Source organism: Lampetra planeri, chromosome 7, assembly GCF_965212315.1.
Source record: "Lampetra planeri chromosome 7, kcLamPlan1.2.h2, whole genome shotgun sequence".
In the NCBI taxonomy this organism is placed as follows: Eukaryota; Metazoa; Chordata; class Hyperoartia; order Petromyzontiformes; family Petromyzontidae; genus Lampetra; species Lampetra planeri.
In genome coordinates this window covers 10,696,468-10,723,692 of record NC_136113.1, presented here as the reverse complement: position 1 = coordinate 10,723,692, position 27,225 = coordinate 10,696,468, and the positions used below count along the sequence as shown (strand labels likewise).

General features: G+C 50.3%; 1 protein-coding gene across 2 annotated transcripts; it reads left to right on the top strand.

Moving 5' to 3' along the window:
* Positions 1-9,600: 9,600 nt before the first annotated feature.
* On the top strand, positions 9,601-23,009 carry SLC25A29 (solute carrier family 25 member 29). Of its 2 annotated transcripts, XM_078596305.1 has the most exons (4): positions 9,601-10,270; positions 17,782-17,825; positions 20,658-20,741; positions 22,183-23,009. In XM_078596305.1, exons 1-4 carry the CDS (start codon positions 10,231-10,233, stop codon positions 22,939-22,941), a joined length of 927 nt encoding a protein of 308 aa, XP_078452431.1. In that variant the 5' UTR covers positions 9,601-10,230; the 3' UTR covers positions 22,942-23,009. The 2 variants fall into 2 exon arrangements, with proteins under 2 accessions (XP_078452431.1, XP_078452432.1); XM_078596306.1 differs by lacking the exons at positions 9,601-10,270; positions 17,782-17,825 and adding an exon at positions 17,832-18,389.
* The last annotated feature ends 4,216 nt before the right edge of the window (positions 23,010-27,225 follow it).

Below are 27,225 nucleotides of genomic sequence, written 5' to 3'. Positions count from 1 at the left end.
CCGCTTACCCACACCCGTGATGTGGCCACGGTGTCAATCACGACACTGCCACCTGTCCACGTGTGTAAACATGAATCAATTCAAGTTCTCGTGTCTCGCTGCTCATCCCAGTTGAGGGTTAACTCAGCCCATCGTCACCACCATCGCCACGCATCTGTGGTCAGTAAAATTGGTACCATTTGGTGGGAAGTAAAATGCGGGGCATCCTATGAAATACTGGCCATGCCATGGGAATGTGGAACTGCCACCGCTAGCTAAATGAACAGAAGTGCTGGCCCATCGCTAGTTTGAGCACACACGTGAGTGTGGGCACAGCAAGTGTACACCTCCCGTTAGGTCCGCGGCATCAAATAACCCTCACGACCCGGGGAGGCCCTCATCCATCAGTGGTTTGACAAAAAGGGCCGCGTGTTTACTCGATCAAGTGCACGCCCCTATTTGTACTGGCAATAGCGTTTGTTGTGTTCGTGCCAACCCCAATTTCTTTTATGCCTCTCCCACCTAAAGAAAAATAACCCTGGCAACCTCGCTAAAACCTTTAACAACCACCGCCTCCACACCTCCCCTGCACAACAGCAACCGACACGACAAGGACTGCTCACATTGAAGTTCCCTTCTCAACAAAACGGCATCCCTCATCGTCATTGCCACGGCGGTAGCCTCAGCCCGACTCATCTTCTTGGTTCTTTCGGTAAAGTCACGTAGAAGGGAAGTAATACAATAAATGAAAATAAAACATAATACAATAATTCTCACGACCAGGTCTGTCGAGGCGATAGACCTGGTTTTCACCTGAGGACGGCTACTTGCGTTGTGGCCGAAACGTCGTGAGAATTGTTTTATTATGTTTTATTTTTATTATTTTATTACTTCCCTTCTACGTGACTTTACCGAAAGAACCAAGAAGATGAATCCCTGCAGTCACGAAAGCTTTAAATCGAAATTTAACTCAGCCCGACTGTCGAGATGCAGGGGGCAGCGCGAGGCGCGTGCAGTTGATGCTGTCAGAGCTCGTAAATGATTAGTGACGCCCAGCAGAGGCAATTGGACCTGCACAGTTGGTGCGCCTCGTCCCCAACACCGTCACGGATCCCTAACGACCTTGCAAGGCCCACATTATCCCAGCAGCGCATGGAAGTGAAGTTGTCTGAGGATGAGCGGGAATGAGAGCTCGTGTCGATTAGCCAAGGGGGCCCATTGAAAGTGGTTTCACTGTAAACGCCGGGCGAGAAAAGGTGATGTCTGGCAATGGGAAGGAGCAGCACAAAACGTGTGGGTGGCGCACACTGGTCACCCAGACCACCAGCCATGGATGCTACCTCGCCCTAAGATAACCAACTTCAACTATCCGCGAGTACTTATTCACCCCCGAACTAACCAATCATCCCTACCAACCCTCCACTAGCCCTCATTCTGACTCGGTGGGAGGTCGCTCGTTCCCCTCTGCTCTCTGTTTCGTCTGCAACCCCCCCCCCAGCCATCCGTACGGTAATCTCTCTGCCCCTGTTCAAGTCCAGCCTCAAGCCCTCTTTTTATCCTCTGGCTAAGACCGCGACTGCCTTTATTCCCGCTTTCAAATGCACCCCGTGTGGCTGTACAATCTTGAGATGTGGTCACGTTTGTACACGATGTGAATCCACAATTGTATTGTACTCGTGTAGCGTAACCCTATACCCACACCCCACCTTGAGCGCTTGGACAGCCAATTCTCACTTTTTGTTCAGAGTTTTGGTGTTCACTGTGTCACCCAGTCAAGTTATTGAGGGGTACAACGTGAGGCTTGCTCTCTCCTACCCCCATCCGAAAGCTGTTGGGGGAAGATGCCCCAGCTGTCTTCTATTTTCCACGTTTCCAAGCCCATGCCAAGACTTTTGATCGTCTTACTTCCATAGCGAGTAGCGTTACGAGGTTTCCAATTCACTTTATTCACGGCAATAAGTGCTGCTCATTCAATCAACGATTGAATGACCTATGGGATGAATACACTTGTATACATCCTCCCCGCTGTGCATTCAGGTTGTACAGCGTGCGAAGCGAAACGTCGAACATCGAGCCGATCAACACGCGGCACGACCCGAAAACAGTGGAGAGCTTCACAACAGCTCAACCGTAAAACATGCATACGCAGCAGTGTCTGCGCCTTCAGAAACAAGAACGTGTCATCTTCGCAAGGTTAATCAATGGTTTATGCATTTAGGGTGCAGTGAATACAAATACGTTTGCCATATGCGATCAATCCATGCACTGAGGGAGACTTTTAAAAATGATTCTGTTGCGGAATACACCGATGCCATTGGCTGTGTCGGAAGAAACATTAATTTTGGACAAAGGGAAGTCACACTGTCAAGGTGTAAAAATGTGATGTTTTTAGATGATCTTTATTCACATTTTCGATGCGTGGTACACTCCAGCAATAAACACGTGACCTGACGTTACAGGCAGTGCGCATCCATGTTTACAGAGCTCATTGTGGCAATTTAGATTTTTGTTGTATAGTTTAATTATGTTGTATTATTAAAATAATGCTTTCGTCTTTTCTGTCAATTGCATAACAAAAATGGTGTTACCTGCATATCATGAGATGAATACATTGCCACATGGAACTCTTACATCACCTCGTGCTATATAAAAACGGCCCGCTGAATGAGATAACGCAGAACTATGTCTAAGATGGGGGTCGAGGTGCCATACTTTAGCTCGCTAGAAATCAGTACAGAAAGTTGACGAATCGCCATCTGTTTCCATCTGTACGGGAATATCGCGTTGCCCCCTCATGCGTGCGATTCCTCCCAATTGTATACTCATTAATTGTCGGAAAATATTTAAAAGTAAAAACCTAATTCAGGACTTTCCTGAAAAAAGTCAAACGACTGAGTGTGGCTTCCCTGGATAAATTCTTAATGTACCTTCAAGTGACCTCGTATCCAATTCAGGTGAGATGCCCTTTCCCACATATGCACTGCCATATTCACGTTTGTCACATGGCAGTCAACCCAATATTTGTACATTTAAGCTGAAATCTATCACTAAGAACCCCAATTCAGCATGCTCATTTGTTTTGGTGCCGTCATTGGTTATCAAACCTGAGACCATCAACTCACACCGCTTGAAAAATTCCAGTTTGACAACCGTTGCCCGACACCAGGATTGGAACCCAGGATGTCAGCGGTGCCGAATCGCGTCACCAACCTCCGAGCCACTCGGCCACCTCGCCTCGGCTCTCCTGCTTCTCAGTGGTGACCCAGTGTGTTGCGAGTCGGGGTTGTGGTTGCATCAGATTCGTGGCGTGTGGGAGGGAGGATCGGCTCGCTGCTATTTCGAGCTGGGAGATGTTTGTCGGGACCAGGGTCCATGTCCTGACCACGCCACGTGCCCATACATTAAAGGGGCGGTTTTTTTGACATTGCAGCAGAGTGATGGTGATATTTTAATGTATTTTTTTAAAAAAATGTCATTAGCAACGGAGTCGAAAGCTAATCTATATTATTTTTTCCAGGTAAGACCCACTGAGCTTTACTGTAGAGCTCTTTATTAGAAGCGACCTGGCCACAAATGAAAGCCCAACAAAAGTGGCTCATAGTGGAATTGATAGCAAATGCTATAAACGTATGTTGCTTCTAAATGTGGAGGGAAAAACTGGAGGACACGGAAAAACATCCTCGCGACCACAGGAAGAACATGCAAACTCCAAATATAAAGGCGTCAGGGCCGGTATCGAACCGTGGACTTCCTGTATAGCAGGCGAGGTAGCTAACATCTCGCCACCGTGGCGCCGCACTCATATGCAGGGCGGGTGCTGGTGTAACGATTCATCATCGGTTCATATCGATAATCGCATCAGAACCAATGTTTTTCAATCTGTATATGCTCTATGCAATGGGCGAACGTGACCCCTGTAGCAACTAGAGGCGTTACATCCACCGTAATGTAAATTAAATGATCGATTTTTCAGTCGAATCGCGATGCTTAATCACGAGAACTCATCTAATCGCGTCGCCGTGGGTTGGCGAATGAGTCCACCCCGAGTTAACATTCTCACTCGGGGTGGAACACGAAGGTACACGTAGCACGTGTGTGGCTGTGTGCACATGCCATACACATTTAGAGTGGCCAATATACATGGGACGGCACACCCCACCCCCATCCATGACAAAGAGAGCGTCGGGTGTTAAAAGGCCGATGAACGGTGTAACTGAGTAGGGGATGGCTGCTGGGGCATTGTGTAGCTTCGCATCCCTGGGTATTTACAACATTTGTATGCCAAAGGCAGACCCGCACAACGTGACGAGGCCCTCATCCAGCAGTGGATTGACAACAGGCTGTACACATGTTAGACATGATGTCACGCATCTCTGCACGTATGCACATAAAGGCAAAGATCACCCGTATAGCCTAAACATGCTGTTGGAGCAAGTGCTGTTCGCGAGGACCTATGAATGCACACGAGGAGATGGGTGGCCAGTACGACGCCCGGCCGCCTTTGTCTCCCCAGTGGTGATGCTCATTCCCGCACCAGGTAGTGATTTGAGGCTGAGTCGACTTAGAGGAAGGCCCATGACCGGTTCACACAATGTGACACGCACACGTGTTCCCGAGGATGTGAACGAATCACCCCCCCCCACCAAGATGAATTTGCCACGCTTTGAAATCGTAATGATTTTCAAGAATCGATTATTTTTGTCTACCGTTTGTATTGTCCGTCTCTTACATCCTGCGCGTGCCTCGTCGGTCACATTTTGTTTAAATTACGCGTAGCTTGTAAGGGAGCAGCCCTGCATGCAATGACCTGCAAATGCATTCTAAATACATCAACCAACCGAGGCAAAATGCCACCAACAACAACGAGTCAACTCTTTGCATCGGACAGCTGCTGCAACACGGGAAGGGGGATAAGCAGCCGAACTCGCACCAGCGGAGGGAAGTTGACGCCTCAGCAGTGATTGCGACGTCTCAATTCGCCCCGTTCAACACGTGGCGCAGGTATTCTGAAGAATTCTCAAGCAACGTAACCACCGACAACGCAACGATTCGTCCTGAGAGGCTCTCGTGATCGGGATACAGTATAGAGACGGTGGTGATGGTGGTGACGATGATGAAACGAATGCCGGCTGTAATGTGATGTGCACGTACAGCGATTTATTTTTTGTTGAGAACCTCCCCGCGCCGTGCCGGGTATTCTATCAAAGCGGGCGCTTTGCGGGGGGAGTTCACGAAAGGCACACGTGGAACCGTCAAGTCAAAAGTATGCAACCATTATCTTAAAATATTTCGTGTACAGTGTTTATGTAACGCAAGTTACACAACGATAGCATCGTCAGGCAAACGATGTAAACATATCTCTCTATGAAATTTATCAATGGTGCTAGTGTGCCACAGGCAACTGGGTGATCAGAGGCAGCATGAGAGAGTGACATTTGCATTCCCAATCGATGGTGGTGGTGATGGGGAGCGGTGACGCAGCGGTTCGCGTGCGGCGCTACGAACCCGGCGGCCCGAGTTCGATTCCCGGTCACGGTCAACGACCAACACCAGTGAGGCTCATCTGAAACGGTCCTGCGCCTCCCCCGAGGTCGACTCAGCCTTCAATGAGTGCCTGGTCCCATGTGTAAACATCGCCACTTGGGAGACAAAGGTGACCGGGCGTGGTGCTACCTCCTCGTGTTAATTGGTGCTCGCTAACAGTACTTTCCCCTACAGCCTATTGAGACGACGTTGAATATGGTGGTCGTGATGGCAGTGATTAGGATGCCCATCAAAATTGTGGTTTCCCAATAGCTGCACATTTGGAGGGCTTAGTGCGGTGATTTCAAAAGCCACTCCACCCCTTAGCTACCACACACCCCCAGCCACCAGCCAAGTCACCCCACAACCCCCTCACCCCAGCCACTCAATCCCCAGGCACCACAATCCCATATCCACCGCACTCCTGGGCCCTCGCATTAAAATAATATCCACCCAGGAAAGCCTCAGTGTCGAGATTGTTACACGAGGCTTCTGATGAATTGGGATTTTTGGACAATTCTCTCAACGGCTTTACACGGGAGGGTACCGGAGAAAACCCAACACGCATACGCGGGAACACAGCAGAAACGAGATGGCACAAATAACATCGACGATTGCAGTAATGTACAATAATACAAACGAGCCAAAATAGAATCCTTTCTCAAATCGAACAAATTATTCGGTGATGCTGCGTTGACAGTGGTGCCCAAGCACAAATAACAAAAACCTCAGCACATTCGCCAAAAAACACCGTGGCCTTAAATGGGAAAACAACATAAAATAGGCGCGACGTTTCTCCTCTTACATACAAAACGTCGCTTTCTACGCAGACAGCCATTATTAGACGAAGAAGGGCCATTGCCCGAAACGTCGCCTGTAAATTGAATAATCGACCATGACCCACCCCACCCCCCCTTATTAGTGACAATTCGTCTGCTGGAGGATGATGACCGCTGCCATTATTCGTGATCCTTGTTCCCCCCCCCACTCCGTGACCGCCCACGGCGACCTCAGAGTCGCGCCCGTCTTGCTCTCGCAAAGTGGTTTTCCTCCCGTCGACCTTAATGTGCCGTACAGTATGTTGAACTTCTTTCGCACCGTACGTAGCCGACCGTGCTCATCAGGAAATGTGTCATCCAGTTCACAGATCGTTTGCTGACAGGGTGAAACATATCGTTTCTTACCCTCCCGATGATCAGTGACACTCGGAAGTGAGCGTAATCCGTTGGATCTGTTTAATCGATTACGTAATGACGATTACTCGTTACGTGCCTCGTGCAGCCCTTTTTCAATCCACTGCTGGATGAAGGTCTCCCCCACGCCTCGTCTGTTATGGGGTTGTTTGGCCATACTTCACCACGCCGGTCAGTACACGTTGAAGGGGCGGAGGGGCAGGAGGGTGCCCAGAACCGTACTAATAGGGTTTTTTCCCCTTTTTTTTTCTGGCAACAAAACTGACACCTTTCGCAAGCAATCATGCTTACATTAACCACAATACTTGCAGTCAAATGCAAACAAAAAACAATACTCTGATAATTTATGCATTGTCCTTGAAACGGATTGGTCCACACCAGAGACAGCTTTCTTTAGAGCCTAGTCTCATATGGTGTTCGACCACATGACGCCAAAAGGCGCACAGTTCAAAGACAACGCACTGTATTTGACTGCAAGTATTGTGGTTAATGTAAGCATGATTCCTTGCAAAAGGTGTCAGTCTTGTTGTCAGAAAAAAAAGGGGAAAAACCCTATTAGTATATTTTGGTACTGGCAAATGAGGTCCCATGATGCCCAGAACCGGTTCAGGAAATCACTCGACACTGATGTTCGTCGTGGCCAGGAATCGAACTCGTCCGGGTTACCATTGCTCCAACGCTTGGTGGTGTGGCTCATACCACACCCGGCCGCCTTTGTCTCCCCAGTGCAGGCGTTCGCGAACCGCGCCAAGCACTCATTTAAAGCCGAGTCAACCATTGGGACATCGAGGTCAGGTTCTGACACCACTTGCGTTCGAAATTACCCAGTTGGGAGGAATGAAACCCATCCCAGTCAAGTTGGTACAACGTTGGCATCTGATTGCAACCGTTGGGCCAACGTTGGCTCAACGTTCAACATTTTAGGGGAATGCCCGGTTAGCATTTTAATACGCTAACCATTGCACCACCGTTCCACACACACACGTGGATGCATACAGAGACAACGACCCCGCGCGTAGCCAGCCTCCTTACAGAGTGCTGTTAGCGGGCGCCTATTATAGGGCAGGCACCGACACAGAGGGAAAGTGTGGCCACCTCTGTCTCATTGACGATACACGCAGAGAAATGTGCACACGTACACACGGATCGAAATGCGAGTGCACAAGCACAGGGACACTCGCACAAGACAATGACACCCCACCTCCAAGCAGCCGACCCTCTAAAGCCCGTGACAGATGACAATATTGGTGGCAAGCGCCGTTAGCGAGGAGCAGCACCCAGAAAAAGGTGGCACGTGCACACGTGGAACTCAGCTCGAGTCTCGGCTTGCTACGGTGCGGTCATCTGGACAAAGCATGCCTGGGGTTCATTTCCCAGAACGTGCTGAGGTCACCACCTTCCTGTGTGCATGCAGTCTATGTAAACTAAACTATTCTTGTTATTTTACCAGGTGAGGCTCTCTGAGCTATGTGGCTCTTTTTTCATAAACGCATGTTTCTACATGTGGAGGGAGGGCGAACAAAAAAACCCGCAAGGACCCGGAGAAAAATCCACGCGACCACGGGGAGAGAGCCCACGACCCCCTTGCATACCAGGCGAGGGAGTTAACATCTCCGAGCCACCGTGATGATGATGAGACGCGCAAACTCCCAAATATACAGCAGGGGTCAGGGTCGGGATCGAACCCACGACCCCCTTGCATACCAGGCGAGGGAGTTAACATCTCCGAGCCACCGTGGTACGCCTCATCAACAACGACTCGTCGCCTCTTTATGCATCGGGCAACGTCACCGCCGCGCTTGTGCCAGGCTAGGTCGCACGCCCAGAGCACGTGGAGACTCGCGGGCAGGTCACGTGTAAGCCGACCGAGTTGACTGGCATCTTGATGCGCCATGCGATGTCCCTTCCCTCCCTCCACACTGCGCCACGTTGCAGCGATTTATCCGCTCCCCCCCCGCCCCCCACGGCTATCTTGCTCGTCGTTGTGAGAGTTATTCTTTGTGAATAAATACAATAGACACCCTTCACCCGGAGCCGTCCCTAGAGGCGACCGCCCCGGGCCCCGCGCTTGGGGGGGGGGGGGGTAAGTGCGGGGGGGCACACGAACGGGGGAAGGGGGTTCGTGCGGCGAGCGCCACGCCTCGTCGGCCGCCCCGGTTTTCCGCACAGTTGCCGACGTTTTATTCCGCGCACACCGATTTACAGCCGAGTAGACCTAGGGGCGGAAGGCACGACCGCAGGCACCCCGCCGCCGCTCTTCACGCGTTTCGTCAGCGATGTTATGGCCCGCGAGGCTCGAATGGAACTCGGGTCACAGCAACAACAACAGCAACAAAATCCCGACCCACCCACCGCGTCGCCGCGTTTTATCCACCCCGCGCCCCTGCGTCCGTTGTTGTGAGCGTGCGTGGCGGGCACGGACGCGGCACCGCGCCTCTCGACTCGCCCCCTATGGGAAGTGACGCCAGAGCGGAATTTTCCTTTGCGCGGTGCCCCCGGGGGGGCTCGGGGTAGGCGGCTCCAAGCTCCGAGCTCCCCATTGGGTCGCCGCCTCACGCCCACGGGGCACCATTGGTCGGGGGCTCAGACGCCTTCTATTTCGAGGGGATGATCTCGGAATCTGTGAGCACGACCCCCCCCCCCATGCATCCACCACGCACCCCACCGTCCTCCCCCACCATCCTCCCGCTCGCCGGCGCTCACTCTGTGTGCGCGCCATCCGCCAACCCCAGCAAAGGCGATCCACTACAGCCACCCGCCCGCCCGCCCGTCCCCCGGCGATCTGAGATAGAATTACTGCTCCCCCAGCCACCCACCCCCCTACCCAGCTACCCACCCAGCCATCCATCCACCCACCCACCCACCCCCCTACCCAGCTACCCACCCAGCCATCTATCCACCCACCCACCCCCCTACCTCTGTGCTCCCGCTCGCCACCATCACCCCCCACCACCTCCATCAGCCACCTTCCTGCTGTACGCGTGGCTCCTCCTATCACTCGCGTGCAGTGCCGCCCGCGAAGCGCAGCTCAACGATTCACGTCCACGCGCCCACACGCAGAAGAGAGACGCAGAGAGAAGAGACACACAGAGAGAGAGACACACACAGAAGAGACACACACACAGAAGAGAGACAGAGAGACACATACAGAAGAGAGCCACAGAAGAGACATAGAGAGACACACACAAGAGAGACACACACAAGAGAGACACACACAAGAGAGACACACAGAAGAGAGACACACAGAAGAGACACACAGAAGACACACAGAAGAGACACGCGCAGAAGAGAGACACAGAGAAGAGACACGCAGAAGAGACACACACACAGAGAGACGCGGAGAGACCTAGCGAGGCGCGCGCACACGTGTACACGCGTCCACTCGGCCCATTCAACAGCAAGGACAGATCCGGCGAGCGAGACGTCTCATTGCACATCATCATCATCACCACCACCACCAGGAGCAGCTGCATCGTCAGGGCACAGGAGTGAAGGCTGAAGTTTGGAGCGCGTGGAGGGGTTTGCGGCACGAAGGATGGACATGGCTCTGGATTTCGCGGCTGGGTGCATGGGAGGTGCGTGAACTCAGCACCACCACCACAATCCCCGAGCAGCGCGGCGAGTTTGCACGACCCATTCATCCGCACACGAAGGGTCGCGGTCGTGGTGATTGTGACGATGATGTTTCTGGCGCGGTGGGAAGAGGGGGGGGGGTGTGAGAATGCTGCACTGCGTAGTGGGACGAGATGTGGAGAGATGGTGATGATGGAGAGCGAGAGAAGGAGAGGGGTGGGGTGAAACGGCGAGCCCAAGGCGCACGCAAACGCCGAGCAGCAGCTGAGCCGGCAACCACCGTCCTCAGCCCACGGGCTCCGCGTTCTCGAACAATCCAAACCGGAGCGCACGAACGGTCTCGCTTCTCGCGTATCCCAAGTCCCCGCATCGTTCACGGTTGCAAGTAGTGTACCTGCCCGGCGTTGAATGACAGCCCCCCCCACCCCACCGCCTCTCCTCCAACTTCTCCACCTCCTGCCCCCCCCCCTCGCCCCCCCCCAAACCCTCTCCCCCTCGGGCCCCCTCCGCGCACCCCCTCCACTGTTACGATTTTGACATTGATTTGGGAGTGGAGCGGTGGCGCAGTGGTTGGCGCACTGCGCTGCTAACCCGGCCGCCTTGAGTTCGATTCCCGGCTGCCGTTGCCAGCGAGGGGTATAGATTTGTATAAGCAGCCCCCCGTTCTGTGGCTCCACGTACACAACCGGCGTAGTTCTAGTCCAGCGGCCTATTACCAATGTTACCGAGCACCATCAATGGCCCGAGTGAACGCTAAACTGGGCACCCTCGCCCCGTCGCGAAGCCTCACTGACACAGTGTGGCGAAGTATGGTCAAACAACCCCCAATTGCCGACACGGCATTGAGAGGACCGTCGTCGCAGTGGTGGATGCACGAAGGGCTGTACATGATTCTCTTTCATTCTTACCTTGCCGGCTGTGAGCGGTGTGCGTGTGATCACTTTGTGAATAGGGTTGGAGGCTTCCTTTGTAGAGTAACCTGCATCGTATGAATTGCCAAAGAGGCACGCAAAGCCACTTATCTCAGACGACCTCGGCGAGTTTTGAAGACTTGTCTTTCAGGGGCGTCTTGCATTTGGATATTTGCCCAGTTCCCTAGCGACTTACAGCACTGTATATACAAGTTGCATTCCATGTTGCATAACGATGGCGACGATTGTATGGGTGTGTTGTGTATTTCTTACGTAGCATTATCAGGCATGATTTATCCACTGCTGGATGAAGGCCCTCACTCACACTGCTGTGACACAAGCCATCATTGCTCCTTCGCATGAGCTGATCACATTGCTCCTTCTTCCCTGTTGTCTGTCTCGGGAGCATTCTCTCATTTGGCTGCCATTCCATCAACAGTCGAGTCCGTCGGCCATCATCGCTTCTATCGATGACCTGCCCCAAGCCCATTGCCTGAACATTCGGCGCGATGTCTTTGAGCTTCCAATGCTGCTGCTGCAATGAAGCGCTCCTGGAGGGCCATGTGGCTCATGGGATGTGTTAAACATGCAAAGATAATTTACCTGGAGAGACATATGTGAAGGAGGCATATTGTCTATTTATTTAGCCACTATTGAGACATCACTTCAATGTTTTTCCTGCCAAGAGTGCAATTCATGGGTGATGCCACAAAGCACGAATACATTTTGCTTTGGTACAGAATGTATGATCCCAATATTGGAAAAATCTCCAGGGATGTATCCAATCCTCTTCCATAATTTGTAGGTATTGCACAGCATGTCAGCTACATTATCATTCGGGCTATGTGTCGGTGGCCACTTGTGAAATAGGCCTTCGGGCCTGCGATCAGCATCGGTATGCGCAGTGGTGGAAATGGGCTGGAACGCCACGGTGGTAGTGAACATTTTAACCCGACTGTGTTCCCGGTAGGAATCAAGAATTCATATTTTTATTTAATTTGTAAGTGACTCACAGACAGACCCCTCGGGTAACAGACACGCACAGAAACCCACAGACACGCTCAGAGACCCACACATGGAGCGAAACTCCTGCTCAGATTTAGTGGGGGTGGGGGGACTGATTTATGATATCCCGCAGTAATTTCTTCCCCTATCCAGCCCTGGGTATACAGCTGTGAGATGGTCAGGAGATGGCAGGACAGTCATGGATTCTTGATCAATCTGGTCAGAATATTGAGTGTCACCTCTTTTGCGTGGTGGGTTTTCTCCTGGTATTCCTGGGTCCCCCACCCCCCATGTATTATTATCAATACTCTGCTTGTTTTACCCAGGAAAGCCTCACTTAGTCTCAAGACTCTTCCAGGAGGGTCCTGTTAAGTTGTCACAATCGGGAGCGACTTTGCTGCTGTGTGTAATCCCAACTGAGTAATTTACAGATAATTCAATCTTGATTTGAAGCTTTCGTGACTGCAGGGATCCATACTCTTTGGTTCTGTCGGTAAAGTCACGTAGGTAGAAATAAAACAAAATAAATCATGACGTTTCGATAGCAACACAAGCCATCGTCTTCAGGTGAAAATCGCGATAGCCGCGATGTCTGCTGCCTTGTTTTATTTCTACCTGCGTTTCAGATAATTGTCCGGCATTGGGATGTTTGGCCAATACCAGTTACACTGTGCGTGTTTTTGCAGCTATGGGAGGTAATCAGAGAACCCGGAGTAAACGCACACATGTGCAACACGCCACACAGAAAGATGCTCGAGTAGGGGATCGAACCCAGGCCCTCCTTTCTGTGAGACACAAGTGCTACAATTGGGCCATTCTGCGGCCCACTTGATACCAAACATTCATGTAATTGGCAAAAAATTCCAATTTGGAACTCTTCCGAAAAACAGTCTTGATACTCCGTTATACTTTGCTGGGTAAATAAATGGCAGAGTGAGCGCAGATTGAAATTGACTCTTCATTGAACCACAATGAGACACGGTTCCATAAGTCAGCAACTCAACACAGTGGTTTCCAGATCATCCTACTGTGTCTACAGCCTTGTGTCAGTGGTGGAAATTCCACATTCATATGGCAGGTACAAATCGTACCAATACATCGGTTAGCCACTCCATTTGGGTCGTGGAGGGTTATTTGACCATGCTTCATCACGCTGGTCAGGGTGGCTTGGGGAATGTTGGGCGCATAGATGTTGGAGCATAGCACAATACAACAGTGAATTTTTATGGTGATACAAACCAGTGACTAGTGAATAATAAAACCCATTGATTGCTGCATACACAGCAATGCGTGTGTCGTTAGTTTCAAAAGCAATATGAATCGATACATTGCATCATTCTACCCCTCAATAAATAGTGCAGGTCCACAGCAAGGGTTCCGAACTGATTGATACGTATGAGGTGTACACTACATTCTGAAAAGTGTTACATTTTCACATTAACCCTAACTTGCACCTATGACCACATCGCCCGGAGTTAGCCTGATCTCGGCAGAGTTCGGAAACTAAGCAGGGTTCAGCCTGGGTAGTGAGTGGATGGGGGAGACTATGGTGCATAAAGCGAGTGCTGTGGGTGGATGCGGGGGCCACGTTATTAACAGAGGGCTGTGCAGCAAAATCCACTGCTTGTACTGTGCTCCAAATGTCTGCGTCCTGCCTTCACCAACCCGCACTGACCAGCATGGAAAAGTGCGGTCAAATAACCTCCACAACCTGCACGGAGCATCTCCAGTTTCGCCGCCCCTCCGATTAGCACAGTTGGCGACGTACGGTGTAAAAACAAGGTTCCGCATACACACGGAGCAGTTCTCCTATGGATTGGTACGATTTGTGCCTGCCATAGCTGTGTGAAATGTCCACCACTGAATCGAAGCTGAAGGCGGTAAGATGATCTGCATAACCACGTGGCATTTTTGAGTCGCTGACCCCGTGGATTTGTGCCTCATTGTGACTCAATGAGAAAATATAAGTGCCCCTCAGCTGTTCCCATGTCAGCAATAAGTTTAAATCTGCGCTCACTCCTGGTAAAGTCCGCATGTAGCCCACACACAATATGACAACCGTGATAATCATCCAAGCCGTCCAATAAAGCCTCACTGAGTCTCGAGACTCTTTGTTCACTAACGTTCGGCTACATTGGAATGTTTGGCCAGTTCTTTGTGTGAGTGTTTGGCTTTGTGTGGGGGTAAAACAAACTACAATACCCACAATGCATACGAGGAGGTGACACACTCAAAGTTCCAAACAGATGGATTCTTGAATCCATCTGTTTGGAATCAATTACCGTATTCCCATCTCATGCCCAGTTTTCAGCCATGATTTGAAATTATACTTGCTGATCACAGGTCCAAACGCCCATAACACAAAGCGGCCAACAACAAATGGCACTAACGATGTTGCCAATACAAATGCATTTATTTAATTGAACAGAATGCACAAAAGCACCGGGTTATTACATTGATGCATCGAGTCCGTGCATTGCAGGGGCAGTCGTGGTTTTTGCCGACCGCCCAAAACTTCTATCTGCCGAGTTTATTGATTGACAGTTTTTTGAGGTTTTTTTTTTCCCACAAAGCAAAGATTTGCGAGGGTCGCGCTGCCAAAAAGGATGGCAAAGTCCCTTCATCTCGTGCGTGCGTGCCGTGACCTTCTCGTCTCTCCCACTTCCCCCAGTCCTCAGTCCACCAGCCCCCCCCCACCCGACTTCCCAGCCCTAACCTCTCCACGGCAGGGGTGGGAGTAGGGGGGGTGCAATGGAAGGAACCAACCTGCCCTTTTAACCTGATGCTCAATGCGGAGCCCCTAAGAAATGGGTCTTGGCAGGCAGCCACCTGCCTCTCGCATTTTTCTCCGTCTCTGCCCTGCAGAACGTTCCTTGCCTGGACGTTTCATTTATTTCAGGTACAAGGAAGAGTTCGTTCCATGAATGAGCCCGGGGATACATTTTCAGGTTCAGCTTTTTGCAGAAACTGGTCTTTGAACGCAGGTGCATGCACGCAGAATGCTAGCAATGTCATGGTAATGATAGGGTAAGCAACTTTTAAGTTCATTGAATGGAACGTGGAAATGAAGGGTTATTAAGGCATTCGGGGAGAGGAGGTTGTAACGGGAGAGATGTGCAGAATGGACACGCATAGGGTAAGTGACTTGGAGGTGTTGAATGTAACGTAGCAAACAAGTAATTGTGGATGTGACGATAGGTGGGCTTCGTGTGCAGGGTGCAGCAGGGCAGATGACTCACACGGGCATTGGAATGGCACACAGAAGGTCGGTGACTAAGCGGAAGTGATAATGATTCACTGTGTAACAAACAAACAACGTTCCTGGGTAGTAAGTGTTATTTCCTAATTGCTTATGCCTCAAAAGTGCATAAAATGCCTATTATTCCCCAGAAATTTTGCTTTTGTGACCAGGACAGTGATATTTTGAAATGTACCTATTTTCAATGAGAAAACGTGGTGTGCATTTGTGTCATTCCTTCACTTAAAGTCCTGGTCACAAGAGCAAAGTTTGTGGGGAATAATAGCCATTTCCTATACTTTTGAGGCATAAGGTAGAAAACAACACTTACTACCCAGGAACAAAAATCGTGTTACATCGTATAATGAGAGTAAGAGAAGCCGTCCTTAAAAAAAAGTTTGTCTGATTTACCAGCGACGGGACCAAGCAGAACGAATGAGGCAAGAGCGAGGTGTATTGGCATCCTTGGCATGACCTGTCACAAACATTCCTCTTCGGGGATGCAGGGGAGGGAGAGAACGGGTTTTCTGCCACGGTTTACCTTCATATTTGCACCGCCCCGACCCCCACCCCCAGTCCCCGCCCTGCCTCCTCCTCCCACATGGCCCCCACGTGCCCGAGGCGCTCGGCATACATTTCATTGACAAGACCATGTGCCTGCCACGCGGTGCATGGGGCGTACGCTCTGCCCACTTGACCACAAGTTCAAACATTGAGATTATATTCCACTTGTGATATCGGCCTCATCTTTTCACGAGGGTGCAAGACAATTACGTCCAGGATTCCCGCAGAGCAGCGATGCTTCGTCACCCCACGTCAGAAAACGGCCTTTAGAAGCAGATGTTACACTATGAGACCTCCTTTACCAGTGGCAACATATAGTAGTAGGCTTTTACCCTTTAAACTGGTACAACACTGACACCTTTATATTGAAGTTGATTGGTCCACACCTGGACCAATCAACTTCAAGGACAGTGCATATTATTATCATTATCAGAGTTGTTTCTTTTTGTTTGCATTTTGACTGCTTGTGTTGTGGTTATTGCAAACATGATGCCTTGTATAAAGGTGTCAATTTTGTACCAGTTTAAAGGGTAAAAACCTACTACTAAGCAGATGTAACATCACTACTTCTGAGATCCCTTCAAGTGACCTCTTCTATACGCTTGATGTTGCTACACTTTCCCACAAACCTAGGACCATAGCGCAGTGCGCTAACATAACCTCCCCACAGTTTCCTTAACTTGCAGACGCTCTTATAAACTGTGGACAAAAAACGTTATTTTAAGTTTCCCTGATCGTGTTGGATCTCGGAAGTTAAGCAGCTTTGTGCCCGGTTAACACCTGGATGGGAGACTCGTTGTAAATACCACGTGTTGTAGGTGTGGGCTGAGGGGCGGTCAGTAGATGGCAGGGGTCAGTGCACCCCCAATCACCCCCCCCACCCACCCCCTAGTCTGCAGGTTCATAGCGTGACGCGCTAACCTCTGCACCACCTTTCCCACTCGTTCGCATACCTCAACTCGCACTTCGTCACGTACTGCTCCCAGAAAAGGCACGTGCGCCGCTGTTGTTGACTAAATCAGTGACTCGCCGTCAACTCCGTGAGGCTGGCGTCATCACCGCGTGTGCGGTGTTCCCGTGAAGAACATTCGCGAGGTACAATGCGTACATGATGCCCGTTGCTTTCACCGACAGCACAAAGTGCCACTGGTTATGAGCTTTGCTCTTGCAAGGGCCATTTTAACAACAATGCAACAACGTGGACGTCCAGAATAAACACCTCATTCGAGGCTCAAACATCATCGCGCCTCCTGGCTTTGGCATTGTTCAGAGACACCGTTTTAACTAGCTATCAGTCGCATCAGAACATCAACAGGCCAATGCACACATCTCCTTCATACATCGAAAATGAGAGATACGCTCCACAGATGTGTGATTGTGGCTATGCAGCCTAAACTTTGGTGCGTAGAGTAAACCACTGGACTTTAGCTCCTGAACATATTGCTGTTGCCATCATAAGAATAGAATAGCAATGCCCTTTACATGACTCAGGCAAACATTTAGTTTGAAAGTTTTTTTTTAGGAGGATCCTGCATTGTGACGATTGACACATTTCATAGACGAGTGTTTGGCTTCACGTGGAAGCAATCTGGGGTGTGAGCAGCTTTACGGACTGATTTGAGGGTGGAGAGCAGAGACGATTTGAGAGACAAGGAAAGGAGGGGGGGGGGCAGGAGGAGTTATTGGTGCTTGGGGAGAGTGAGGTTGAGAGTGGGGGCAGAGGAGATGGGGGGCACGCGATACCCCTCCTGGTCCTCTCGCACCTGACCCGGATGCGTGTGCCTCTCCCCGGCAGGTGCCGCCGGAGTGGTCGTGGGGCACCCCTTCGACACGGTGAAGGTGAGGGCCCAGAGAAGGTGGAGAGCGCGTGGGGAGCCACCACAACGCGGGCTCTCCCCCTCGAACCCCTCCCGATGCCGTGTTATACCATAAACAACACACAGTTACATACACACAGCCTGCAACATACACCAAACTGCATAGCAATGCATACACACTATGCAATATGCACATACCAAAGACACGACAGATACATACTCACAACAACAACCACCGTTGACCACTGAGTCGAGGTGACATCGCCACAGGGCTTATACCAGGCTCGACGCACTTTCACGAGCCTCTTCCACAGATATCGATCTCGACACCGCTGTCACCAGTCATTGGCAAGTCCAATCAGCTCTACATTCTTCTTCTGTACATCACTTTTCTTGCCAATGCCATGCCCGTTTAACCCCCCCCCCCCGCCAAACAGAAGCTGCTTGGTCCTGCGGTGGCTGGGCATATGAGCTACATGAATCAGCCTTGCCTGCTGGAGGAGCTCACTGATGCGACTGTGTCCGGATCTCTCAAGGATCTATGAGCTCCTCACAAAATCCAGTCGGGTTAAACTCGGGGTGGAACGTAGGCAAGCCACCCTGATTGTTTCAAAACCGTGAAACGTGGTCCATATTTTGCAAGCCTAGAGAAGGGAGGGCGTTACTGTGGCTGAGAAGACCCAGAGCTTCAAGCTTCCACACAGTGTTAGGCAGCCGATGAAAATAATGTTGCTCAACCAGGTACTCATTTAAGGCTCAGTTGACCTAGGAGAGGCTCAGGATCGGTTCAGATGATCGGCACACACTCATTCACACACATATACACTGCATGCACACTCGTACACTGTCTACCGTGTATACTCGATGACAAGAGTGGATTCCATTCGCAAAACATATGATGGGTAATCGGAGGCCAATTCCAGACGAATTAAACACCACCACTGGCACAGCACTCTGCTTGATCAGCGCCTTGGTGGTGAACGGTGAGTTGCTTTCACTCCGTGTGGACATTGGCATTTGGGCGATATCCAAGGGAAACTAAATAATGTAAATGTTATGTAACTATTCAGACGTTTGAGCTTCTGGCATTGATACATACACACCTACAAAGATAGATCCCCTGTATAGCCTAAACAAACTTTTTGTGTTGTTAGCAAGCAGCTATGAAGGTCAGCCATGGTACACGAGGGGGTGGGTGGCCAGTATCACGCCCGGCCGCCTTTGACTCCCCAGTGGGCACAATCACAACAACAACAACAACCGCCATTCACCACTAAGTGGCGGTGACGTCACCACGACGCTTTTGCCAGGCCATGTGCACCTTGAGGCCACGTGAAGTGTCGAACGCCCGCTGGCAGGAGGTCACGGGGCAGACCCAGGTGCCAGGGGTCGACTGACCGAGATGACCGAGATGAGTGGCTGATGCACCACCTGTGCCCCCTACTGTGCCAACTTGCTGTGCTTTAGCCACCCGGCGCTCAATCACACACACATACACACCTACACACCTACACATACAAAAATACACATATTCCCTATACATTCTTAACAGATACACGCACGGACACACATGCACACATGCAATAAGTTAAGCATGTTTTCTAAACAGGAGCCCTTCACAACAAAGTGCAAGGTGTGTGTGTTCACGTGGGGAGCGGTGGCGCAGTGATAAGTGGCCCTAGTTCGATTCCTGGCCACGACCAACATCAGCGGTGATTATCTGAGCCAGTCCTAGCTCTTCCCTTGGTTGACTCAGCCAAACATGAGTGCATGGTGTATACACATCATTAGCTAGGAAGACAAAGGTGTGGTGCTGGCCACATTACCCACAGGTGTGCTGTTCCAGCCTTCATTGGTGCTCGCAAACAGCACTTACCAGTACAGCCTGTGTAGGCTAGACGGGATGCTCGACTTCATTATGACATTAGAGTAATGAACGCCCTGTGTGAAGTTTAAATTAATATTTCCATCAATTGATGTAGAAAGCGGGTCATCAGTAGGCGAAATGTGCATGTTCAGGTTTGGGTACTCTTTCCACCTTGGTCACAGAATGCCTCAACGCCTGAAATTGATCGACTTACCACCACCCCAGGCAGCAAATGCAAAAGCACGGCTTGTCGATCGTCAGTAGATCTTTCCTGTAAACACGAACTGAACTAGCCAGTGATTCGGTATGTCACGTGTCCGTCGGGACGAATTTACCCGGGATATCCTCACTCATTCTCAGGATCCATTTTTTTCAGGAGGGTCCTTTCTACATACTGTGTGGCATGTTTGGCTGAATCCAGCGATGCGAGGAAACTGGAGCGCACCGGTAGAAAACTTGCCCTTCATGCGAGGGGATACACGTACAGCTTCACACAGATATATTATGTGCGGAAAGTTGTAAGTGGTTAGTACTTTGATGTCTCCTGTCCAAGCGCTAACCGTGCTCGACCCTGCTTAGGCTCTGAGACGTGACGAGGTGGGGCGCCTTCAGGGTGACTGGCGATATGCAGTGACATCGCTCACAGGCTCTTACCAAGAAGCTGACCGTGACTTAAAACTGTTCTTTTTAAATTATCGTGGGGAGCGGTGGCGCAGTGGTTAGCACGCTACCCTACCAACCCAGCAACCCGAGTTTGATTCCCCACTCATGGCCAACGCCAATGTCGATTATCTGAACTAGTCCTGGGCCTCTCCTAGGTAGACTCAGCCTAAAACGAGTACCTGGAGCGGTGTGTAAACGTCGCCACTGGTACTGGCTACTACCCTCACGTGTGCCGTGCCAGCCATCGTAGGTGCTCGCTAACAGCACTTGCCCCAACAGTCTGTTAAGGCTACACGGGAACTCTGTGTGTTTGTGTGAGTGCAGGTGAGGCTGCAGGTGCAGTCCGTGGAGAAGCCTCGGTACCGCGGAACATATCACTGCTTCTCATCCATTGTCAAGCAGGAGTCGGTGAGGCACACACCCACCAGCCTGGGTTCGATACCTGCTGTCCAACTTGTGCACTCCCTCGACAAGACTAAATGTGGCGGAGTAGCTAGCTAGCAGAGGGTGCAGGCGGTACAACTGCCCAGGTTGCCCACGGGCCAAAGGAGCCCAGTCGCCGGGCTACTAACTAACGTGGAGGAAATTGGACCGGAGGCCTCATTTCATTCCTTGCACCAGGGCCCATGCCAACAACGTGACTATGCCGCTGGACCAAAAGCTCAACAAAAATAATACTAATGAAAAGTGACAAGGGTCTGTGTCCACTACCAGCTCCATTAACCTCTCGGCCTTCTGGACCGACGTTTGCAGGCAAAACTCTAGACCGGTTTTGACTTCTCCGAATATCACCAGCAGTGTGGGGGTCTGTTTAAAAAAATGCTGCTGGGTTTTTCTGGTGCTGTAGGTAAGAGACCTCCAAGAACACCCTATTTAGGGCTGTTACAACAACATTGTACAAAGTGTCGTGGTGGATTGTGGGTAATGATAGATCTTGCTCCATCAGCTTGTGGACTTTGGGATAAGAGTTCAGGACGTTGCAACCACTGAGCCAGCACCGCTGAGATCACGGGGTCCGGCCGCCCGTGATCGAACCGCGTTGCGAAGCGAATTGCGTCGATGAGCTCCGCTCCGTTACCAGGGAGACATGTTATTTTATTCGGTAAATTCCTGGTATCTGGATGTTGCCGTCGTGTATAAGTACGTATGTATGTTAAATTTATTTCGTACCGTACGTAGCCATTTGCGCTAATCGGAGGTGCGGGGTAGGACAACAAACTAAACACAAAGAGCAGTTCTAAAGAAATTAGTTTTCAATCTAGATTTTTTAAAGCATAGCTCCAGTGGCTTGCTAATATCGTAATGAAGAGCGTTTAGTGGTTAACAAAATAGACCTGCAATTCAGAGGTTACCGGTTCAATTCCATCTCTCGGCACGGCATTCGACGCAATGGGCAAAGTTTCTTCAATACTCCTTCCTCTATCCACGCAGTGCTATAAATAGACCCACCACGGCTGATTGGCAGGTCACGTGTGGTGGAATAATCTGTGGGTACCCCCACCCTCTTCCAAGATGGCTGGCCAGTGTTGAGAAGTAGGTCACATCGAGGGCCTCTCCCAGAGGTCCCTCTACTCGGGGCCCTTCTGGACTGCCACGTGACAAACACCTCTGTGTCTAGGCATGGGAGGAGGGACTTCAGAAGTAGTTGCATGATGTCCTCTTTTAGAATCTGTCATCCGACACCTCTGGTGATTTTAAACTGCTCTCTCCGCGTTATGAATAGAAATGGTATGCTTGATTGCGAATGGTGTGGAAGAAATAACACAAATACCGAGACTCCCCTCCACTAATACCACCCCGACTCGTTCTTCCACCGCACACCTTCTCCCCCCTAACCCCACCCCCAAAGGCCATGGGTCTGTACAAGGGCATCGGCTCGCCCATGATGGGCCTCACCTTCATCAACGCCATCGTGTTCGGAGTCCAGGGCAACGCCATGCGCCGCCTGGGCCAGGACTCCCCGCGCAACCAGTTCCTGGCGGGCTCGGCGGCGGGCGTGATCCAGTGCGTGATCGCGTGCCCCATGGAGCTCGCCAAGACGCGCATGCAGCTGCAGGGCACGGGCGAGAAGGGCACCAAGAAGAGCTCGCGCCTTTACAAGAGCACGCTCGACTGCCTGCGCAAGATCTACCAGCGCGAGGGCGTGCGCGGCATCAACCGCGGCATGGTGTGCACGCTGCTGCGCGAGACACCCGCCTTCGGCTTCTACTTCCTCACGTACGACGTGCTCACGCGGCACCTGGGCTGCGAGCCCGACGACCCCGGGCTCATCCCCAAGCTGCTGTTTGCGGGCGGCATGTCGGGCATCGCGTCCTGGCTCTCCACGTACCCGTTCGACGTGGTGAAGTCGCGGCTGCAGGCGGACGGCGTGGGTGGGGAGAGCCGCTACGCCGGCATCACCGATTGCTTCCGGCAGAGCTACCGCCAGGAGGGGTGGCGCATGTTCACTCGCGGGCTCGTGTCCACGCTGCTGCGGGCCTTTCCCGTCAACGCCGCCACCTTCGCCACCGTGACTCTCTTCCTGAGCTACATGCGGGCGGGCGAGGGCAAGGCCGTCGACATGGTGCAGGGAGACCCGGCTGCCGTGGTCCAGCCGACCAACTTGTAAAGGGTGGAAACCGTGAATAAGGATGGCCGTGGTGGTGGTGGTGGTGATGATAACGATGGAGGTGGTGACGGTGGCGGTAATAGAATTAAGAACAGGAAGCCTCATGGCGACACAAGCTCTGGTTGTGGCCTCGTGAAACATAAGAGGAGGTGGAAAGGGATGCAAGAATGTTTGACCTCGAGTACTTGACCTTGTTATTGTTACTGTATTAGTATTATTATAACAGTGCGTGCATGTGTGCGCATGAGTGAATGAGCAGTTTGTCTGGGTTGGGTGAGCGATTTGTTGGGCGGTTGAGCGAACGGACACAACGGAGTAAGTGGGTTTTGTGCGTGTGTGTGACTCTGTGGATGCACATGTGGATGGATGTTTCACTCAGCGGAAGTTTACGCGTGGGCTACGTGTGGTCCAGAATGTGAGATGCATGGTCATAAGTTTTCTAACCACCCCCCCACCCGCCCCCATCTCATCGGAGCGAAACACGTGGTAGGCACTGCGCAAGGTGCCAACGTAAACATCTCCATGTCCTCGGAAAATCTTGTTCAGCACTTTGATCCTTTCACCGTCGTGGACACTGTGATGTCTCCGGGGCCGCGTCACTCGCGAACTCTGCGCGAGGTCCCGCAGGCGGTCGGGACTCACGCGCGTCGCGAGATCTGTGGCCGTGGAGCGGCCGAGGGAGCTTCACCAACCGTGGCCTCCGATTTAAGAATCTGGAAGCTCCATTTCCTACGTTAACAGGCACAGACATGTCCTCCAAAAAATAATAATTCATATATCCTGTACATATATAAAATATAACTAAGAGTAGACGTTTTGACTGTGTTCATAGGCGCACTCAGCGTGCATTGTTTTGTTGTTTTCTTGCCATTGCTGCTTTGTTGCTGTATAAATATAAAGGGTGCCTTAGCTGGGCCTTTGAAGCCCCTTTTTGACATTTCCTTGCGAGTGTTTCAATCAGCGGTCGCCACTGTGGTGGACAGAGAGTCCGGGTCACCAGGCCGGGTTCGTGCAGAGCACCACTTTGTGGGTTTGGCCTCACTAGCGCAGCCTGGTAGTTTTCTTGTGTGGATTTTACCAAAGCGCGCCCGTCTGCTGTCCAGCTGGATGTTAAAGACCCTGTGAGGTCACATGCGAGGGTACGATATCGTGTGCCGACATCAAAGCCAAACACCCGAATGTAAACATTAACTGCCGCTGAAATGTATTTGATTTACATTTTTTTTTATTCGGAATTGAGGCCTCCCTTTTACACGAGACCAAGAAGCCGACTTGACTCTTGCCTTGTTGAATGAAGGACATCGCCTTCGAATCCCGCCCCTCATGCACCTCATTGCTTATGCCTCAAAAGTACAGAAAATGGCTATTATTCCCCACAAACTATGCTTTTGTGACCAGGACAGTGATATTTTGATATTTACCTATTTTCATTGAGAAAACGAGTGAATTTGTGTCTTTTCAATCACATAAAGTCAGAAAAAACAACATGAATAAAAATTAACATGTATTTATACTGAAGTAATAATAAAAAAAATTACTACTAAAGATTTAGACACCAAGGCGCACTACCACAGGTGGGACAGGCCACAGCCGACCGAGTTATCTGTGGGGAGGAATAATCTCGAAAAACGACTCGCTTCTAAATCTTTTGTAGTCATTTTTGTATTACTTTAGTGTCCATTCATGTTAATTTTGATTCATATATTTTTTTTAACTTTTTCTGAACGAAAATACCCAAATTCGCCCGTTTTCTCATTGGAAATAGGTACATTTCAAAATATGACTGTCCTTTTACACTATGAGATCTCTTTTACCAGTGGCAAAATATAATGGAAGGTTTTTACCCTTTTAACTGGTACAAAACTGACACCTTTATTCAAGGCATCATGTTTGCAATGACCACAACACAAGTAGTCAATAAAGCAAACAAAAAGAAGCAACTCTGATAAGGATAATAATATGCACTGTCATTGAAGTTGATTGGCCCACACCCGAGACGGCTTTCTTTAGAGCCTAGTCCCCATTGGTGTAGGGCCAGATGACACCAGAAGGCGTACAACTCAAAAACAGTGCAATATCAGAGTATTGAGAGTTCGGGGTAAACATTTACACTATGAGATCTCTTTTACCAGTGGCAAAACCTTCCATTATATTTTGCCACTGGTAAAAGAGATCTCATAGTGTAAATGTTTACCCCGAACTCTCAAAACTCTGATATTGCACTGTTTTTGAGTTGTACGCCTTCTGGTGTCATCTGGCCCTACACCAATGGGGACTAGGCTCTAAAGAAAGCCATCTCGGGTGTGGGCCAATCAACTTCAATGACAGTGCATATTATTATCCTTATCAGAGTTGCTTATTTTTGTTTGCTTTATTGACTACTTGTGTTGTGGTCATTGCAAACATGATGCCTTGAATAAAGGTGTCAGTTTTGTACCAGTTAAAAGGGTAAAAACCTTCCATTATGACTGTCCTGTGTGAGGAATAGTAGCCATTTTCTATACCTTTTAGGCATAAGCAATTACGAAGTAACACTTCCTACCCAGGAACAAAAATCGTGTTACATCGTGTTATTATATCGCTGAGGCTGATGGCGACACGCTGGGGGAGGGGGAGAGCTTCGTCCAGCAGTGGATTGACCATGGCACGTGGCTGCTGCTGATGATGAAGAGGCTAGGGCACAGATTGAGGCCTTTGCAGCAGCTAGCCCGCCATGACAATCCGCTACCCAAATTCAGCTTCATGTTTCAAAATAACAGCAGAACTCCATTATATACCTCCATATATATGAACACAATTACTGTATGGTTTAGAGCAGTGGTTCTCAACCGGGGACCCCTGGGGACTACGTGGCAATGTCCCAGTGGGTACGCGATGTGATTTATAAATGTGTGAAGTTACATCATTCATGAGTCATTGGTGAATAATCACGTATGAATCTGCCAATATAAAATAACTACGATAAAATGTAATTCAATATGGTAATCTAGAACGATATGAAAGACCATAATAGAGGTGTTTTTTGGTGAGAGCGTGTAAATGTATAAATGTGTCATTAAACCCGCCATCACCCGACACAGCCAACTAGTAAGGGTTGTCACGTAAACAGAACGTGGCCAATTCGTCACTAGTACAGCACAATGGTGTGTTGGAGAGCCCAGCCACAACATTTGGCTGTGTCGTGGTGGCGGGTTTAATGACAAATTTATACATTTACGCGATCTAATCCAAAAAAACTGTTATGGATGATATTGGTCGTGAAAGCCTACGTGTTAAACGGACATCAAATACCTTTCTAAACTCATTGATTGAAAACAATGTTGGTTTCCAAGAGTAACCATCGATCACGAACAAATGACCTCACGCACGCAGAGGGTCCGCTCCATTTTTTTCTATTCGCTTGCAGTTGCTCGTTAGTTAGAATACCTCACAAAACGGACAATTGGTTAACACATTGATGCTCATCACTCATATATTTATTTTTCAGAACCATGTTGGGTCAGGCAAGAGGGTACACTCGGTCGAAACAACGTTCAACAAGGGGGTACAGTAGCCAAACTCGGTTGAGAACCACTGGTTTAGACCATCCTCTTGGCTGTCTAGACCCATTTGAAAATATCAACCCAATATCTCAATATCAATTCAAAGAGGAGTGTGGGCAAATTTCGATTTAAAGCTTTCGTGACTGCAGGGATTCATCTTCTTGGTTCTTTCGGTAAAGTCACGTAGAAGGGAAATAATAAAATAATAAAAATAAAACAATAAAAAATAATTCTCACGACGTTTCGGCCACAACGCAAGCAGCCATCCTCAGGTGAAGAATGAGAACCTGAGGACGGCTGCTTGCGTTGTGGCCGAAACGTCGTGAGAATTGTATTTTATTATGTTTTATTTTTATTATTTTATTATTTCCCTTCTACGTGACTTTACCGAAAGAACCAAGAACAAGAGTGTGGGCACTCTGTGGGGGCGAAGGGTTGTCGGTGGCGTCCTCTCTGTGCCGTTTGCCACGGGGGGAACCGCCCCGAGGTGACGGCACCCCGGCGGCGTGGCTCTCGGAGAGTGCAGGCGGTGCAGCTGCACCGGACTGAGAGTGGAGGGGGGGGGGCAATTGGATCGAAGGTCCCCCCCCCACCCCACCATTCCTTGTACGAGGGCCCATGCTGACCACGCTCCAAGGCCACTGCTGTGATATCACGGCCTGGGGTTCCCCATTGCTCCATGTTACCCATCGCGATGCACGGAGGTTGCCTGTGGTGGAAGGAGCGATATAAGAGGAGGCGA

What these genes read in the sequence shown, in the direction of transcription:
- SLC25A29 (XM_078596305.1), top strand. Translation starts at nt 10,231, where the DNA reads ATGGACATGGCTCTGGATTTCGCGGCTGGGTGCATGGGAG. An exon ending in ACCCCTTCGACACGGTGAAG is followed by an intron (nt 17,826 to 20,657) that starts GTGAGGGCCCAG and finishes GTGTGAGTGCAG; the next exon opens with GTGAGGCTGCAGGTGCAGTC. An exon ending in CCATTGTCAAGCAGGAGTCG is followed by an intron (nt 20,742 to 22,182) that starts GTGAGGCACACA and finishes CCACCCCCAAAG; the next exon opens with GCCATGGGTCTGTACAAGGG.